The sequence below is a fragment of the Sparus aurata genome, chromosome 17, assembly GCF_900880675.1.
Source record: "Sparus aurata chromosome 17, fSpaAur1.1, whole genome shotgun sequence".
Taxonomy (NCBI): Eukaryota; Metazoa; Chordata; class Actinopteri; order Spariformes; family Sparidae; genus Sparus; species Sparus aurata.
In genome coordinates, this window is record NC_044203.1 from 24,559,089 (window position 1) to 24,575,682 (window position 16,594).

The 16,594-nt window shown below is 40.5% G+C and overlaps 1 protein-coding gene and 1 long non-coding RNA gene across 4 annotated transcripts in view; one reads left to right on the plus strand and one right to left on the minus strand.

Annotated features, from left to right (window-relative positions):
• clstn3 (calsyntenin 3) overlaps nt 1-15,292 on the plus strand; it is a 28,694-nt gene extending 13,402 nt beyond the window's left edge. For both annotated transcript variants that reach the window (XM_030393702.1, XM_030393703.1), the window contains 10 exons: nt 1,174-1,333; nt 2,006-2,065; nt 2,188-2,336; nt 4,778-4,926; nt 7,972-8,198; nt 8,383-8,544; nt 9,311-9,456; nt 9,644-9,779; nt 11,919-12,103; nt 13,289-15,292. In XM_030393702.1, coding sequence (XP_030249562.1) covers nt 1,174-1,333; nt 2,006-2,065; nt 2,188-2,336; nt 4,778-4,926; nt 7,972-8,198; nt 8,383-8,544; nt 9,311-9,456; nt 9,644-9,779; nt 11,919-12,103; nt 13,289-13,438 — 1,524 coding nt within the window. In that variant the 3' untranslated portion in view covers nt 13,439-15,292. The remainder of the gene's footprint in view (nt 1-1,173; nt 1,334-2,005; nt 2,066-2,187; nt 2,337-4,777; nt 4,927-7,971; nt 8,199-8,382; nt 8,545-9,310; nt 9,457-9,643; nt 9,780-11,918; nt 12,104-13,288) is intronic.
• On the minus strand, nt 1,474-5,149 carry LOC115567294 (uncharacterized). 2 transcript variants are annotated; one of them, XR_003981172.1, is made up of 3 exons: nt 4,980-5,149; nt 2,939-3,080; nt 1,474-2,367 (listed from the first exon to the last, which is right to left on the minus strand). It is a non-coding gene; the product is annotated as an uncharacterized LOC115567294 (long non-coding RNA). The 2 variants fall into 2 exon arrangements; XR_003981171.1 differs by having other exon boundaries at nt 2,939-3,083.
• Nucleotides 15,293-16,594: the final 1,302 nt, after the last annotated feature.

The window sequence follows — 16,594 nt, forward strand, 5'->3', positions numbered from 1 at the left end:
TATTCCTTCTGATATCTGTAGAGAAAGCTCAAACAAATGTGTGCTGGAATTTACATTGATGGTGGAATTCGACCAAGTGCTTTTACTTAAGGGCAGTTTTGAAATACCTGTGTTTTACTTGAGTATTTCTGTTTATTGATACCATTTACCATGGGGCTCCTCTTTGTGTTACAAAGTGGTGAGGACAAAAGGTCTGTGCTGAAACAGTCTGTGCAGTTTTAGGAGGGATTGAATGAGGTCCGATGTCGATGCATTACATTGTTAAAAGAAACAACTGAAGGAATGCCCTGAATCACGTTAGCTAAAGATAGTAAATCAACCTTACCTCTAGAGGTTAAGTTAACTGCCCTCTGCAGAGCAATCACAGCGATCCATAGTATGAGGTTTAAATATCTATATCAGAGAACATGAATTAAACTGTAGCAGGGATTATTAAAGTAATGTAAAAATCCACACAATTAATGCATACATGACAAAAATTCAAGTAGTTTGTTGTATTCTTTAACTGTCAGGTCCTGGGTGCTGGTCATTTTCAACAAGTGGTTGGGACATGGTGTGTGACAGTAGGCGACATACATACACCGTATTTGCCTGACTGCTTCAGTAACACGTAGCATTTCAGATTAAGATGTTGCACAAGAACCACGATCAGTTTGTAAAATACAACATATGATAAAAGACTAAACTCGTGGCTCCAAAACAAAACCTTTTGGGTTTTTTTGGATGTGGCTAGTTCACATGTCTATGAGCTGTTAGAAGTTTCCACCTAAGAGACATTTCCCCTCCAAACTTCTTATTCCCACAATATTGTCGCAGTATCAACATCGAGGTATTTGGTGAAGGATATCCTGATATTTGATTTTGTTGGCCAGTTATAACAATAATGGTTGTGCTTTTTAGACGATTTCAAAATATTGAGATCTACATCTTGTATTGCGATATAGCTCGGAAACATTGTGATATTATTTTACGGCCATGTTGTCCAGCCTGAGTTTGAGTAGTTTCACATTGTTGTTCTGTGCATTTTTAAGTAAACGATCTGAATACTTCTTCTAATTCCAGGGCTCCAGGGTGCTACTCTTTTGTTTGCACATGTGCCCAAAAATCTGTGCAGCTCCACATTTTGATTGGTTTCCAGTCTCATGTTGACCTCATCTTATCTCCGTCAAACAGGTGTGTGACAGTGAGTGGCATCATCTTTCACTCAGCGTCCAGTTTCCATCGGTGACCCTGTATGTCGATGGCGTGACCTTCGACCCTGCCCTCATCCATGACAATGGAGCCATCCCCAACCCCGCCCCCCGCCAGAGGATGTTCATCGGCGCCTGCTGGGGTAAAGAAATGCATGTTCAGTGAATCCGCGATTCACATACATTTTTTATTCCAGCTTAATGATGGATTTTGACAGAAATGAATGCAAGCAGAGCTGAGACGCACATCAGCAAAGATAGCAGGCTGACATTTTCTGGCATGAGCACCAGCAACTCATAAACCCTCACAAGGCACCTTAAGACAATCGTCCGAGACGTCTCGACCTTCGCTCCCTCGCTCCACTCTTTACAATTTTCCTGATGCATTTTGTCTTCGAGGGCTAATAATATAACTGACTTATCAATTATTCAAGGCAGCAGAACAACACGAGGGCCAGACAGCTATTAGCCACTTATACCCAGACCGCTGGTTAAACTGGGAAACTCTGGCTGCCAATTAGCAGTGAAACACGCACACACACATATCTACAGCCTTTCTCTCCACACTGGAAGTCGCTCTCCTGCCTGCTTGGCAACAGCTGCTGCTGGATAATGAGGAGATGGTGAATTTTTGAATAACATCTACAGTTTTTCCTTGCTTGCATTTTCTCACTTGTGCCTGCTGGTGCTATTATTATATATTTCATTACTCCTGTCAATCTGTGGCACTTCCTCTCACTTCTTTTCATACCTCACTACATTTTCCTCAGTGTGCCTTACTGTTCTCTCTTTGTCTGTTCCCCTTTTCCCTGCAGAGCCTGAGGAGAAGCAGAAGGAGATACTAAACAACACCATCCCAGAGGGTAAAGACTCAGGTGACCTCCCTGTTTTCATACTGTTGTCAGCGGCAGAGTTGATGTTGCTGTGTCATTGTTTCCAGTATGTGTATATTCAAATATTGGTGTGGTATTCATGCTGGACTGTCTCTGGTCTTTAGTGAAGTATGTGGGCGGTTACCACGGCCTGTTGTCCGGGGTGACGGTGCGTCCAGGCAGCGTGGAGCCTCACAGTGTGGTGGAGTGTCTGTACGCCTGCAGGGAGGGCCTAGACTTTGGAGACCTGGAGACTCTGGGCTCTGGCATGAAGGTAAAGCCTCAGAGAACTCAAGACGGCCTCACTATGGAGAGAGGATGTGTAATGAGTCACTGGCATGAACATTTGTCTCAGACATTCAAAATTAAACCATGTTGCATCGCTCTCTCTAGTACATCATGCTTTATTCACAGTTTGAGCCATCTTCAAAACCAAGTTACTTTCTAGAATAAAATGAACAAAACAGTGCTTGGTTGAGGGGAAATATATATATTTATATATATATATATATATATATGTATATATATATATATATATATATATACATATATATATATATATATATATATACACCCTCACAAGGTAAGGTAAAAACTAGAATGGCACTCAGTAGAGAGCACACCTCCCCCGAGACCAAACAGTTCACTGAATTTCCATTTCTCACCTACACATTGGTGGTACCTGCACGTTTCTATCTGTTTGTTACCATTTAGTGGCTGTTAAAAAACAATTAAATCAGCCTGATCGTGATTTTTTTTTTTATCACAATCTGCATCTCACTCATAGATACCAGCCACTTCAATATGCCTCATATTTTTCTCATAAAGATTCATTCATTAGTCCCTGAGAAAATGTCGAAAAAGGCCCAAACTCACAATTTAAACGACAGTGAGAAAAAAATCCTGGATCCTTTCCTTTGTTCGGATCCGCATCAAAAGTTAATGTACTCTATTCTGGGCTGAGACTCATCCCCCATCCAAGTTTCATGGAAAACCGTTCAGTAGTTTTTGTGTAATCCTGCTGACAAACCAACAAACAAACAGAGATGGGAGAAAGCGCAACGTACTCGGTGGAGGTAAATGTACATAAAAAACATACAATATTATATGCAACCTTTCAAAAATGCTCTTTACAAAAGAGAATATTTTTTTTACTTGTTATGTATTTGTTTATTATTCTAACAAGTCAGTGCTTTCAACAATAACAAAGAAAAGGATATTGACACTACCAATGTGGAGAGGGGTTAGCATTTCATTCAGATTCATTAAAAAAGAGCAAAAACTATTAATGTATGAAATAGTTGAATTTTCATTTATTAATCCAGTGCAAATTCTGAACTGCTTTAACCTCATTTTCAAACTCATCACTGTATTTATTATTTATGGATAACCCTTAAACAATTAAATAGCTATATAGCTCCTCATTTTCCTGACTAAAAGAGACCAATCTTAGAAATCCAGATGCAAACATCACCGTGTTAAGAGCCTCTGTAAATTGATATCTCAGTTTTAATCATGCAGTGTACACATCATCACTTGTTCCATATTTGCGAGCAGCTTTGAAGTCACAGTTCTCCGTGTTTTATTATTCTAAAAGTCAAGTCGCTTTGCATTTGTCTGAAATGAGCAATTTGTGCTTCAGCAAGCTTAAAGTGTTCACACAGTCGCCCCATTTTCAAGGCGGGAATCTTGCTCCGATATTCCGCCTCGCCATCTGTGTGAAAGTTACAGAGGTGGAATGGGTGGACTGTTTCAGACAAGTACACAGATCCTTTACTCATCAAATAAAAGAGAAATGTCCCACACTTCAACCCACAAGGCACAGTTACAAGACCAAACAACCCGTAATGTGGTAGAGCCAGGCGGCTCCTGCATTTGACTGGCGGTGATTATGTGAGGTGATAGCGAGCAAAAAAAGTTTCTCTGTCATCATTCACCATTGTGTTGTTGGAAAAGTCAGCTCTCCTGACCAAGTCTTCAGTGATATTCCCTCAGAAAAGCAGCGTCCTCTCAGCCAGTGAGAGCCAGACAGGCTATTTACCGATCGCAATTATGTGATGTAATCAAGAACAGTCCAACGCTACAAATATGTTAAGCTGCAGCTCGATTTTTAAAAAAGAACATTATTCTCCCTGTGTCATCACCATCAACATAGTCATTGCCTTCACTAAGATAAAAATCTGACTTATCTGCCCCATTGCATTATGTAAGTATGTAATGCTACAAGCTGTTTTTTTGAAGAACCTCTTTGGTTTGTATGAGAAGAAGATAAAACGTTTTTTCCAGAAGGGAAGCCATGACCTTATTTTTCTTGAATGTGTTTATTTTTTGTTCACATTGATTTATCTCTGTGTTCCGACTTGCTGTTTGTGGCTTATACATTACATAAAACAGTCACACATTTTCAAGTCTGAGCAAGAGGAAAACATCAACTTTTCCAATCTCCATTCGAACACCTGTTTATTGTGTAAGACGGAAATAAGACTTCAGCTGTGGCACAAATCATTTTGGTGCCAGATGTGTTTAAAACCTCCTCTAGTCGTGACTTATATTAATAATGTCTCAGCTAAAGCTATCATTTCTTAGCTGTTGATTCAAGGAGATTACCCCTTTCCTATGTTTCCCTTTCTCTATTATTCTCTTATATTTTGGAGTAATATGACATGTTTATGTAAATGAATGGGAACTTCATGAACTTCTTCTTTGTCGTTGCAGGTCCATGTGAACCCCAGCCAGTCAGTGTTAGTGCTGGAGGGTGACGACATTGAGAGCTTTAACCGTGCGGTGCAGCAGGTCACCTACAGGAACTCTCTACGCTTCGCCACGCCCGGAGTCCGACCCCTCAAACTGACCACCTCGCTCAGGTACAAAAACACACGGACATGTAAACACGAAAAGATATGAGCTTTTTACTCACAGAAAAATCAGCAATAGAAGACGTGGAGATGCTGATGAACAGCAGCTAATTTATGTTGATTGAAAGTCTTTCCGTGAAATGCAGGAAACTAACTAAAGCAGACTTAATTAAATGTAAAAGAGCACACTGTAAGTCACAAATCATCCATCTGACACTTGCTGCCAGTTTGCTGAGAATCTGCGTCTGCGGCAGTCAAATCAGGTCTCACTGTCTTCCTCCGCTCACCCCTCTGACGCCTCCTCTTGAACTCATCAAACATGGACCTTGCCTCAGCGCTGATAAGAGCTGGTGCAGCATGAAAGAGGTGATTATATAGAGAATATGTCAAAGCAAGAGATAACAAGGAATATCTTATCTCTTGCTCATTCAAGTCAGCAAGACAGAGGTGAAAAATTCAATCAGCCGGGTTTTATAGTAACCGAGGTTGTTGAAGGATTAACTTCGAGAAGCTGTTTCGCCGGTATCATCTGTCATCAAGGTGTTACTCGCTCACCTTCACCTGGAAAAAAACATACGCTTCCTGCTAAGATGTTTTTTCTGTATGCTTAATGGTGCCGGACAGACTGACAGCACCAGGCTGTTCAGCTCCCAAACAATCCCTGACTCTCTGCTCCTGTCCGCATCACGCTGAATCACATGGCTGTGAAAATAAAAAGCACACAGACTCTGTTTCCGGGTCAGTGCTCAACCATGCTTAACAACTGCGAGCTGGCTCTCTGGCTTTAGCAGTCACTTTTAGCTGATGAAATATTAATTCACCCTGGGAAGCACAGCGAGCGCATATACTACGTGCTATGTTGTGTATTTATACTTAAACTAGCTGCAATGATGACAAATCAGATCTCATCAAACTCTCGGGCTGTGCAGATATTCTTGTCTGTGTCTTTAGGGGCTGTTGTCTTTTGTCACATGGTTATAAGATTAAAATGATTACCAGGCCACAAGTCGGTGCTGGAGGGTTTTTTTCCCCAGCTATGTTTTTTTTTTTTTCCAAGATCCCAGCAATTCAAGGTCATGGACGGAGTTTTTTTTTTCCTTGGTTTCAGCACAAGTGTACCAGAGTTTTTTTTTCCTCCAGCGTGTTTTATTGCGTGTGTGAAGATTAGACTGATTTGAGGCCAGGAGTTACCCAGATGGCCGAACAGCAGGCCCTTCTGGAGAGGCTGATAGAAGCAGCTGCTCACTCTGATAGTGGAAATGTAACACACAAATGCACACACATGCACAACACACTTGCACACACTTTGCTTAATCCCCTTTCAAATGTGATGCTGAATTATAGTGCAGATGAATAAATGTAAGTAAGCAGCCTGTGATCAATCTGATTTGCTCCTCCTTTTCTGGCAGGAAAATTTAATTTGTAACAGCGGAGCTACTGTGGTTTGACATTTGCTATTTTCAGTGTCGCAACGGAGCCGATGTTTGCCACAGTTATGGTGAAATTAGGGAACTACATTGAGAAAACACTGCACTGGATTTAGAGCCTTTTGTACATCGTGCCAATGTTCCTCACGTCACTCAGCCACAGTGTTGCTGATTTGAGAGTCTATGTGTGGACATGGCCTTAAGTGGTGCTTTGAGTTAAATGCTAACATCAGGATGCTAACACTGAGAATGATGGTGTTCAGCATGTATAATGTTTTGGTAACATGGACGGTGCAGCTGAGGCTGGTGTTTGACCAGATGATGGTGCTAGATGACAAGTTAAAAGGGGAACTGTACCAGTTTTACACATCAAAGTCTGGTTACACATTTTTGGGATTACCCATAGACAGCTGATAATGGTCAGCAGGGGGCGACTCAGGGGGGCAAAAAAGAAGTCTGACTCTATGTAAGCTTATGAGAAAATGACCCTACTTTTCACTTGATTTATCACATCAGTTAACAGTTTCCTGATCACTTTTTTGTCGCAATCACTAATTTCAAGTCTTCTTCAGTACAGCATGATGTTATTTTTTGGAATGATTTAGAGTAGAGTAAAACTTTAATGTCCCAGTGGGGCCAATTTGCTATACAGACATTCGTCACACACCCACATACATTATACAGCAACTACATAAGCAAGATCCACATCACTTGCACTATCACCACAAATCATGGAGATTATAGTTTGTTCAAAAAGCCAATAGTCGGAGTTAAAGATAATCTGTATCCGTTCATGCTGCCTTTAGGGAAGCTAAACCTCCGCTCTGATGGAAGCATCTGGAACTCGAAGGATAAAGGACGCAGGGGGTCAATTTAGAGTAAAATAGAAGATAAAGCGGGGTGGGCTTTAGCACTACAATCTATCCAAACAGGAAATCTTCCCCAGCTCCACCCTCTCATCCAAATATGGTCACTTAGGGCTCCAAAAAAACAAATGGAGACACTGTAATACCAAACAATGGCTGATGATTTTGCCAATGGCTTATACTTGGGATTAACATGTATGTGAAAAAGAGTTGCATAGAAGTCTTGCTTAGCTCCAGATAAAACTGACAAAGTTTAAAAACAGGGTGTTGTTGTGATGTAAAAAGAAGTGAACTCACTAAACCTCTGTAGCCTGCTCTTCTTCTCAGCTTGAGACTATGGTAGCCGAACAGTTTGGAGGTCGACAGAGTTATGATAAGGAAGACGAATGCGTGGTAGATTTTTTTAAACTGTCCTTCGTCCCTTGAGGAAGGGCTATAATTTCTCTAATTCACTTGAAAACAAAATTGCCAACCCCAAGTTGGCGCAGGAGGAAAACCCAGGCGATCACCAAACTCAGTAAAAATCATCTAGGTATTGTGAATGTTTATGCAAACTTCATGGCAATCCATTTAATAGCTTTGTAGTTATTTTAGTCTGGACCAAAGTGGTAGACCAATCTAAAGAGCCACATGGCTTGCATGGCAGAAAAACTGCAGTGCTACTCCGGCAGACACCGCAGACAGCTGAGTGTTCAAACCAATGACATTTTTCACATCTCCTTTGTCTTTCTGACAACACGCACTTCCTTCCTCCCCGCCAGATGTTTCAACGAGGAGAGCTGCCTGTCCCTCAAGCAGCTGGAAGGATACCTGGTGGTCCTCCAGCCTGACGCCCCTCAGATCTCTCTGTCCGGGGTCGGCCCTCACCTGGCCCGGCCTGCCCCTGAGTTTGAAGGCCCCCGTGGTGTTCCCCTTTTCCCTGAACTCCGGATCGTCTGCTCCTTGTCTCATGCTGTCAACACGGCTGCACAGGGGATGGAGGGTGGAGGTGAGTCAGGCATTAAGTAACCCCAGTGCTTCATCTATGAGCTAATTTAAGAGATTTTTTTCTCATATCACATGCTCTTACCACTTTCTGTATAAGGAAATGAGAGAGCATCCGTGGTCTGCCTCCTTTGCTCCTTATATTTGGGGAATGAAGCTCTCATTTGTCTCCATCTGCCTCCTCTTAGCTCTGATGTCCGATGCCGTCGCTCACACTTTGGACGGCTGCGAGGTCCAGCCGCTGGGGGAGGAGCTAAACCCAGAGAGGGAGGAGCTTCTGGTGGACATGGATGTTGTGCGAGAGAGGGGACTGGAAATCATCAATACCACAGCTTATATTGCCATCACAGGTATTCTGAAAACATGAAGATGTTCTGCACATTTAAAAACTGTCATAGAAAACTCCTTTTGCTAATTAAGAAAGCATCGTAGACATAAGTATTATCTTGTCCTGGCCAAGAAAGGCAGCAATAACAATGAGTTGCAGATAAACAACATAAAACAGATGCCACAAAATATGTCTGAAGAATCTGGATTTAATAATTTGCTGTCGTCTGTTTGTGTCTCTTCTTTATGAAGCCCCTGGGGTATCTCTATAACATGAAATATTCATAACTTGACGAGCAACAATGAGAGCTAAAGGTCAGAAAAACATTTTAGTTTAACAATCACTCAAACGTTGCTTCATCGGGAGCGTGTGTATGTGGTTTTATCAGAACTGATTAACAGACAGAAGCAAACAGCCCCACGAATTTCATCACATTAAATTCAAATATCACTAAATAGGAGACATCGCCTTTTTCCGATGAGTCATGTCTAACTAAAAACCGTGAGGAAAGCACAAAAAGGCATGATAATGTTTACAATAGCAGAAACTGTTTGAAACTAGGTTTTCAAGGCCTTTAAAACTTCTTCACTCAGTTCTTTAAAAGTCATGATAGATTCCCAATGACCTCAAAATGTGATATGATCCATCCCAAACAGACACTCCCAGCTGTCAATAAGTGGCTGCAGACTCCTTTTCTCTCCTCCTCCTTGTGTCTACAGTTTTCATCTTAGTATTGACTCCCTGTCTCCTTTTTTATTCCGTTCTATTTTGTTTCTGTGCTCCTTCAGGTGCTGAATCCATCTCCGTGTATGAGGACGTCCTTCGCTCAGTACGCTACCGACTGGCCAAAGGCTCAGCCCGCTTTGAGAGGCGGTTCCGCCTGTCCTGCTCTGAGATGAATGGCAGATACACCAGCAATGAGTTGACTCTGGAGGTGAGAGGACTCATCATTCACTTAACACCTCTAGGACTGACAGAAAGACAGACATATCCTTTATATTTGAGCGTGGACGATCTTGACTTTTTAGGAACAGAATATGCATGACCTTGGATTATTTAAGCACCATATTCTTTAAGCTGCAAACCCAGTGAGGTCACTCTTACTCCCTCTCTGTTTTAAGGTGAACTTCCTGCACTCTCTGGACAGTCTGTACCACCCCTCCCACTTGCTGGCCTCCCAGCAGCAGTTTCTCCATCCATCCCACCACGCTGGAGAGCTGAGTGGACACACCCTGCCCAATCCACACCGCAACTCAGGTGACATTTCTCTCTCATTAACTTTTCCTGACCTGTTACAATTGTTATTACAACACCTTCTTAGAACAGATGTCAAAGAAAAACACAAAAGAAAGATAGAAAATACAGTCACTACGTAAGAGTGATGGATTAGGGTAGCCTAATGGTTGGGGCCCGTACCACATGGCCTCAGTGTCCGCCTTTCGATTCCCAACCAGAGACCTTTATTCAAAGTCCCTCACCTTGTGTCCTGTTCCTCACTGAACCTTTTGCCTTTATTTGACTATCAAATAAAGTCAAAAATGGCAAAAAGATTATCTTAACAATTGAGGGATTGATAGAAATGAAAATAAATGAGTAGGTAAATCCAATATCTTGAGCTGCTTTTTAAATGTGTTTGCACTGTTTTATGTGTTACTAAAGCTTCCTTGTGGAGCTTTAGACCTCTAATAGCGACATGGAGCTGTTTCTCTGGGAGTGGGTACCTGCTTTGTTTATCTCATGCACACATGTGATGTGATACGCAGTCCTGCCAATGATGTAACATTATTCCACTGATCAACAGGTGGCAGTCACAGGCAATGATATGCTGCAATGCACCAGAAGCCTGCAAGCCAGTGGATATGGACGTAAACATTTCAAGATATAAAATACTTAAAGAATTGGCTTTGACACATTTGTTAGATCAACACACCCACAGTGAAACAAAACGCAAGAAAACTCCAGTGTCCAAAGGGAAAGTTCAGAGATTCGGAGCTGCAACCTCAAATTTAATGTCTTCTTCAGTTTTATGCCTTGGGCAAAGAACAACCATCAAACTCAAATCAAAAGACCACAGAGACCTTCTGGTGATAAATGGCTGCAGCAGAACTTAAATGCAGTGATATCAATAGTTGTGTAATGTCCTGCTACACCTCTGGTGTTTCATATGTGCAATAACTGCAGCTACACAGCTGATAAGATTATCAGGTTGAATAATGTTGCCGTCAAAGTCTAACAGCAAATACTGGATTCAAAATGTGCCCTTAAACAGCTGGTTAGTTTGGATAATTGTGCTATTTTTCATACATTAATACTTAGACTGGGGCAATTTTTTAGCCCTATTTAGTTTCTAATAAACTTGTGAATTGGGTCAACATATGTTTAAACTTCACAAAGAGAGTAAACAAGGATGGATTCCCGTTGGATATGAAGGAAAATTAGGTAGAACTTTACTGAACAGAAATGTCCTTTCAAGGACTTACCTACCCTGTCAGTGTCACTCAGCCCCAAACCCACGTCACGCTGTTAATCCTTAAAGACCTCCTCCACACATGTATTAAGGCATACACAGAAATTCTCCCATTTGTTCCAGACCTATTTTTTTTTTTTGAGAAAAAGTATAATTGCCACATTAGAATCCTCACAATGGCACCTATTCCTTCTCTCTCATTAAAAATTCCAATATATGTAATTATTTTTCATTTCCCAAGTTTCCCTGCAGGGCACAAGATGTTTCCTCCTGTACTTCATCGTATGAACACAGGAGGCTTCAAGTTTCCACATCACAATGTTTCCACATGTACACAGAATATTGACCCAGGATTGGCTTCCAAACTATTTGTGATGTCACAATTCGTGCTCACCCCATAAAGTTAGACTTTTTATGAGCGTAGAGAAAATGTACTCACTCAGCAATGAATGTAAAAACAGCCTTTTAGTGTCAAACTCTGAACACTGACAACTGAGGGAAAAAACTGGTCACAAGTGTATATACATTTCAAGGTTGAGTGATCACTCAAGAACCAAATATTGCGTTTGTTTAGGACTAGCTGTGGATTAAAACACAGTTGGTCCTCTAGTGTTTACCACAGAAGTGGTGTGTGTGTGTAGGATTTGCTCAAATAAACTGCAGTTCTTGAGTCGGTTGTTATAAAGAACCTCTCACCAAGTTGAACGATGTGGCTCACTTGTGTATTTAGAATACAGAGCAACAGAGGAGTAAGCTTCATCAGGCCTTCACTGTCCAGACAATACTTGTAGAGTAATACATTGTTGGTTATTTTTATTTAAATTTGTCAACAATAAGAATAATATAGAATATAATCAGATTTACCCATTAGATCTATATTGTTTTATGACATTAATAATCACTGTGGTTTTGTTGTTTTTTTTGTCCAGTGGTTCCAGGAGCAGCCACCGTCATCATAATGGTGTGTGTGGGTTTCCTGGTTGTCATGGTGATCCTTGGTGTGTTCCGAATTCGCTCCATCCATCGCCGCGGCGAGGGTGCCAGGGGCGGGGCTAAGGAGGGTAGCAGCCAATGGGACGACTCTGCCCTCACCATCATCGTCAACCCTATGGAGGTAAAAAAAAAGAAAAAGAGACAGACGAGTTATCTAAAAATTATACGATCGTGATCAAAGGCCACACCTGGGCCTCATTATTTATTCATTTAGTTATTTACATATTTTGGGGTCTGATTGAGTAATAGTTATTTAAAAGGTTTTGAAATTGGTGCAGTAGATTGCTTCAGCCAGCAGCTGTGTAATTGGCTGCAATGACCAAAGTACTGCAAATGTAATCCTTTGGGGCAAAAGCTCCCATCAAAGAACGTCCACTTGAGTGCTTATTTTTGGTGGTGGCACTAGTTGGTTCGGATCAAGTGTCTGACAATATAATGGAAAGGATTCTTAAAGAGCTCAGCATATTCTGTTCAAGGCCACCAAACTCCATTGACAAAGAGAGTCACACAACAGATTTAGATGTTCTGTAAGGGAACATCTTAGAAAGGTAATATTGCTGTTATTGGTAATGGCGTCTGGTGGCCTTCCAGCAATCCAATGGCTTTTTCTGGTTACAAAAATGATCTTACTCTTTAACAAATAGTTCTACCTCTGTAGGGATTCTTTCTATAGAATAACAATCTTTTTGTTACCAGAAAACAGCTGTTGTATCGCTTTGTTCAAAGCCACCAAACTCCATTGACCACATCCGTAATTTTACCTCGTAGAACACAATAGTTTCCCATCTGTCACTGCCTGGGTTGGTTAGTTTGTTGGTGTTTTAAACAACAAAATCAAACAATAACACAACCCATTGTTCTATTCTGTCAAGTACAAAGGCTGTTTTTGTCAATGTAGTCTGGTGACCTTGATCAGAGGGATCCGACTTCTGTTACTGGTTAAATAAAGGAGCTTACTCATTGCCAAAGACTATCTGGGTAACGATTCTTTCTATAGAATAACAATCTTAATGCAATCAGAAAACAGCTGTTACAGTATATCACTCTGTTCACAACTACCCAACTCCATTGACGAAGACAGTAATTTTTCATCACAGAAGAAGCGAGTTGCTGGTCTACCGCTTCCTCAATCTGTTAGATAGTTTTGTGTTATTGTGTGACTTGTGTGCTCAAACATAATAGCTGTTACATCTGAGTGCTGGCTTCCAACTGCAGCATTTAATCACTTAGACCCTAAAATATGTTAACACATGCAAAAATTAGTCTTTGACATCCTGTTTTATCCACACATCTCTCTTTCTCACAGTCCTATGAATCTCGCATGGGCATCTCTGCTGACACGGAGGGGGAGGGGGAGGAGGACGAGGAGGTAGCAGAGTCACCTGACGACGCCAGCGACGACCAGCGAATCATCATCAAGAAGGAGGGGAGGGACGGCAACGCCCGTCGCTACTGAGCCACACGTGTCTCTCTACCAGTTCTCATGGAAACCACAAACCGGATCACCAGTCACACACTCCAACACTTCTAATATCAACGACTGCTGACACCACTAGTATAAGGAATGTATGCTTACAAACACTACGCACAACACAGTCACTGTAATACTCTTGACACTCAACGCCATATGTGACCTATAGCCAACGATGGGCTGTTGTTCTCCACCTAAATGTTCAATGGCACAATGTATACAGTCAATGTAATTTAATAGCCTGAGCAAACCCCACCAAAATTGTTTGTGGTGCACCAGTTCTAAATCACGAGATGGTAATGTGTCTGTATAGTGTAATACTGGTTAAATGAGACTACTTTTGTTTAAAAAAAAAAAAAAGAAAAAAGATTGTATTCTATCTTTTGTTATTGAACACAGAATGAAAACTTTACAAAATGAAAACAATCCGCAACATGCCGGCCTTGAACAGATCCGTAGGCAAAGACACAAAGCCTTGATCCCGACACGTCTCTGCGCTCCCTTATTAGACTGACTCGAGAAGTCTGTGCACAAGCTCTTCCCTCCGTCTTTGCATCCTCTCGCCGCATATTCCTCAACCAGAGTGAAGATAGTGAGGTCAGACATCACGGCCACGCATAAAAAAAAATAAAAATCCACTATGCTTGCAGGTATTTTTTTTGGTATTGTGTCGACTTGGCTCCTGACTATACTTTACGTGGGGCTGATGATAAGATGAGAGGATTTGAGGACTATCAACCATACACCTCATAATTTACACAAGTTGAAAGAGAATAAAAGCCTCCAGGTGTTGAGCCAAAATTGGAGTCTTTGCAAAGTTTCAGCTTGTGCCACTAAATGACAAAACATTACCCATCTACAATAAACCTGACCTCTGACTCCCTCCCCTCACAGTGACCGCTGGAATGTGACTCTCACTGCACTGTTTCACTCACTGCACACTGCTCTTACAATAACTACAAGACGTCACATTGCAGACACACACAGGAAACACACACACACAAACACACTCCATGACGCTACCCCTGCTGTTTCCAGAATGTCAGCTCAGCTTGGGCAGTTTTGATTGTATTGATTGTAATGAATTTTTCTGTACATACAATGATGAATATTATGATATTATTGTTATTACTATTATTATTGCAGCCACTCTTTTATCTGCACACTTTGCGAGGGAGCAGATTCTGATTTCTTTTTTTTCCCCCATTTGAGTAAATCACCTTTACAGCACCAGAAAACAGTATAATAATAATAATAATAATAATAGTAGTAGTGATAAGGATGATAATCCCTGGCTTGATGAGTGTCTCTTAATTTGTGTGTAATATTGTTGTAATTTAAGAACTTGTCAATATCTGAATCACAGAAAAAGGAGGGCACATTGTTGTGATGCTTAGATACGTCTCACTCATTTTTATCTCGTATGCTTCCAGGTCATTTTTTGAGATCTCAAAACGTTTACTTTTTCTTCTTTTTATTCCCTCCATAAATTATCATTCGGTTCAATGAATGTACAACTGTGTGCTTCTCCTCACCTTCCCCTCCTGCCTCCCGCCTCTTCCCTTCACCTCTCCCTCCGTGTCTCTTGCTGTCTGTCTGTGTAGCCTATCAATGTGCAGTGCTAAACCTGTCAGTAAATAAAGCCTGTCGTTTTTGAGTGTGATGTTAAGAAGGAATAAACATTGCATTGATTAATAACTTATATTATTACTATGTTACTATCGGAACATTACCTGTAATTATTGATACGATGATGACATGGATTATGCTGACTAATTGTTATTGAGAACTGTCAGAAAACATTACAAAATTCATAATAAAAACACTATATGACGTCTCCATGAGAGAGATTTCTTGTCAGAGGAGGGTTCTCACTAAAATGACATTAATAAATGTAAAACTGTTAAAAAGTGAGGTCAGATGTTAAAAGTAACTTACAAGTTATATTTTTTGATTTTTTGAAATCTCCCAAATCTAGATATCACATATGATTAGGCCCATAACAAAAGTCATGCAACTTAATTATATTTCCGTATATGGAGTAAAGAATTACTATACAGATAGTCATTTCAACTACAGTCATATATATATATATATATATATATATATATATAGTCATATAGTCATATAGTCTATAGTCATTTTCAGTACCATTTACGCCCATTTACTGCACATATGTAGAATTTTTGACGTACTCACTCAAGTATTTTAATTTTTGCTAATTAATACATCCTGTAACATTTCAGAAGGACATGTCGTACTTTTTACTGACAGCTGGAGTCAGTTTAAGATAACATTATATTCTTATACAGTATAAGTCACTGTTTTAGACTGAACTAATATATATATATATATATATATATAGATATACATGATGTAAAACAAACTCTACTAGGTTGAGCAATAAAATGCTGCTTATGTTAGAAGGTGAACTGAAGGTAACAACAGCTGCCACTTTATATGAATCCCTAAATGTGTCACTTGTTATGAAGAGTGGTGGCGACATTAGGGCTGAGATACTATTATAATATGAGCAGAGTTTGTACAAATGATACAATTCAAGGACTGTTCAAGCACTTTTCATGGGCAAAATATTTCAAATAACTGACACATATGTTCACATTCACTACTCTAACCCGGCACGGTACTCAAGGGGGGCACTACGTTGAAAAGCAGTGGGGGCATCAGGGTTTGATTAAAAATAAATTTGTGGTCTTCAAGATACACGATTTTAGGCAATGTAATGAGAAGATTGCAGGTTAGCGTTAATAATTAAAGCAGTTAAAAACGGCATAATTCAATCTCATATGTTGTTGTTTTTTCAAAGCCCCAAGATCCCAAAGTAATTTAAAAACATTATTTATACCCTTGACACGCACTTAAGCTTGTGCCCCAACTTCAGACAGGGGTGCTCTTTAACATGAAGAATTCATCTTAGAAAAATTTAATTTGGGATATCAGGGCTTCTACAGACTTGGATTACGCTGGATGAGCTGTATGGAGCCATTTTATGTTCTCTTTCACTTGTTCGGCCCCCAGCTACTTCAGTTATTAAGTCTCTGTGTCATGCTATAATATTTGCAATTATACCCTCCTCACTCACTTTTTCCCATGATATTTTTATGCCACTTTTGCACTTCT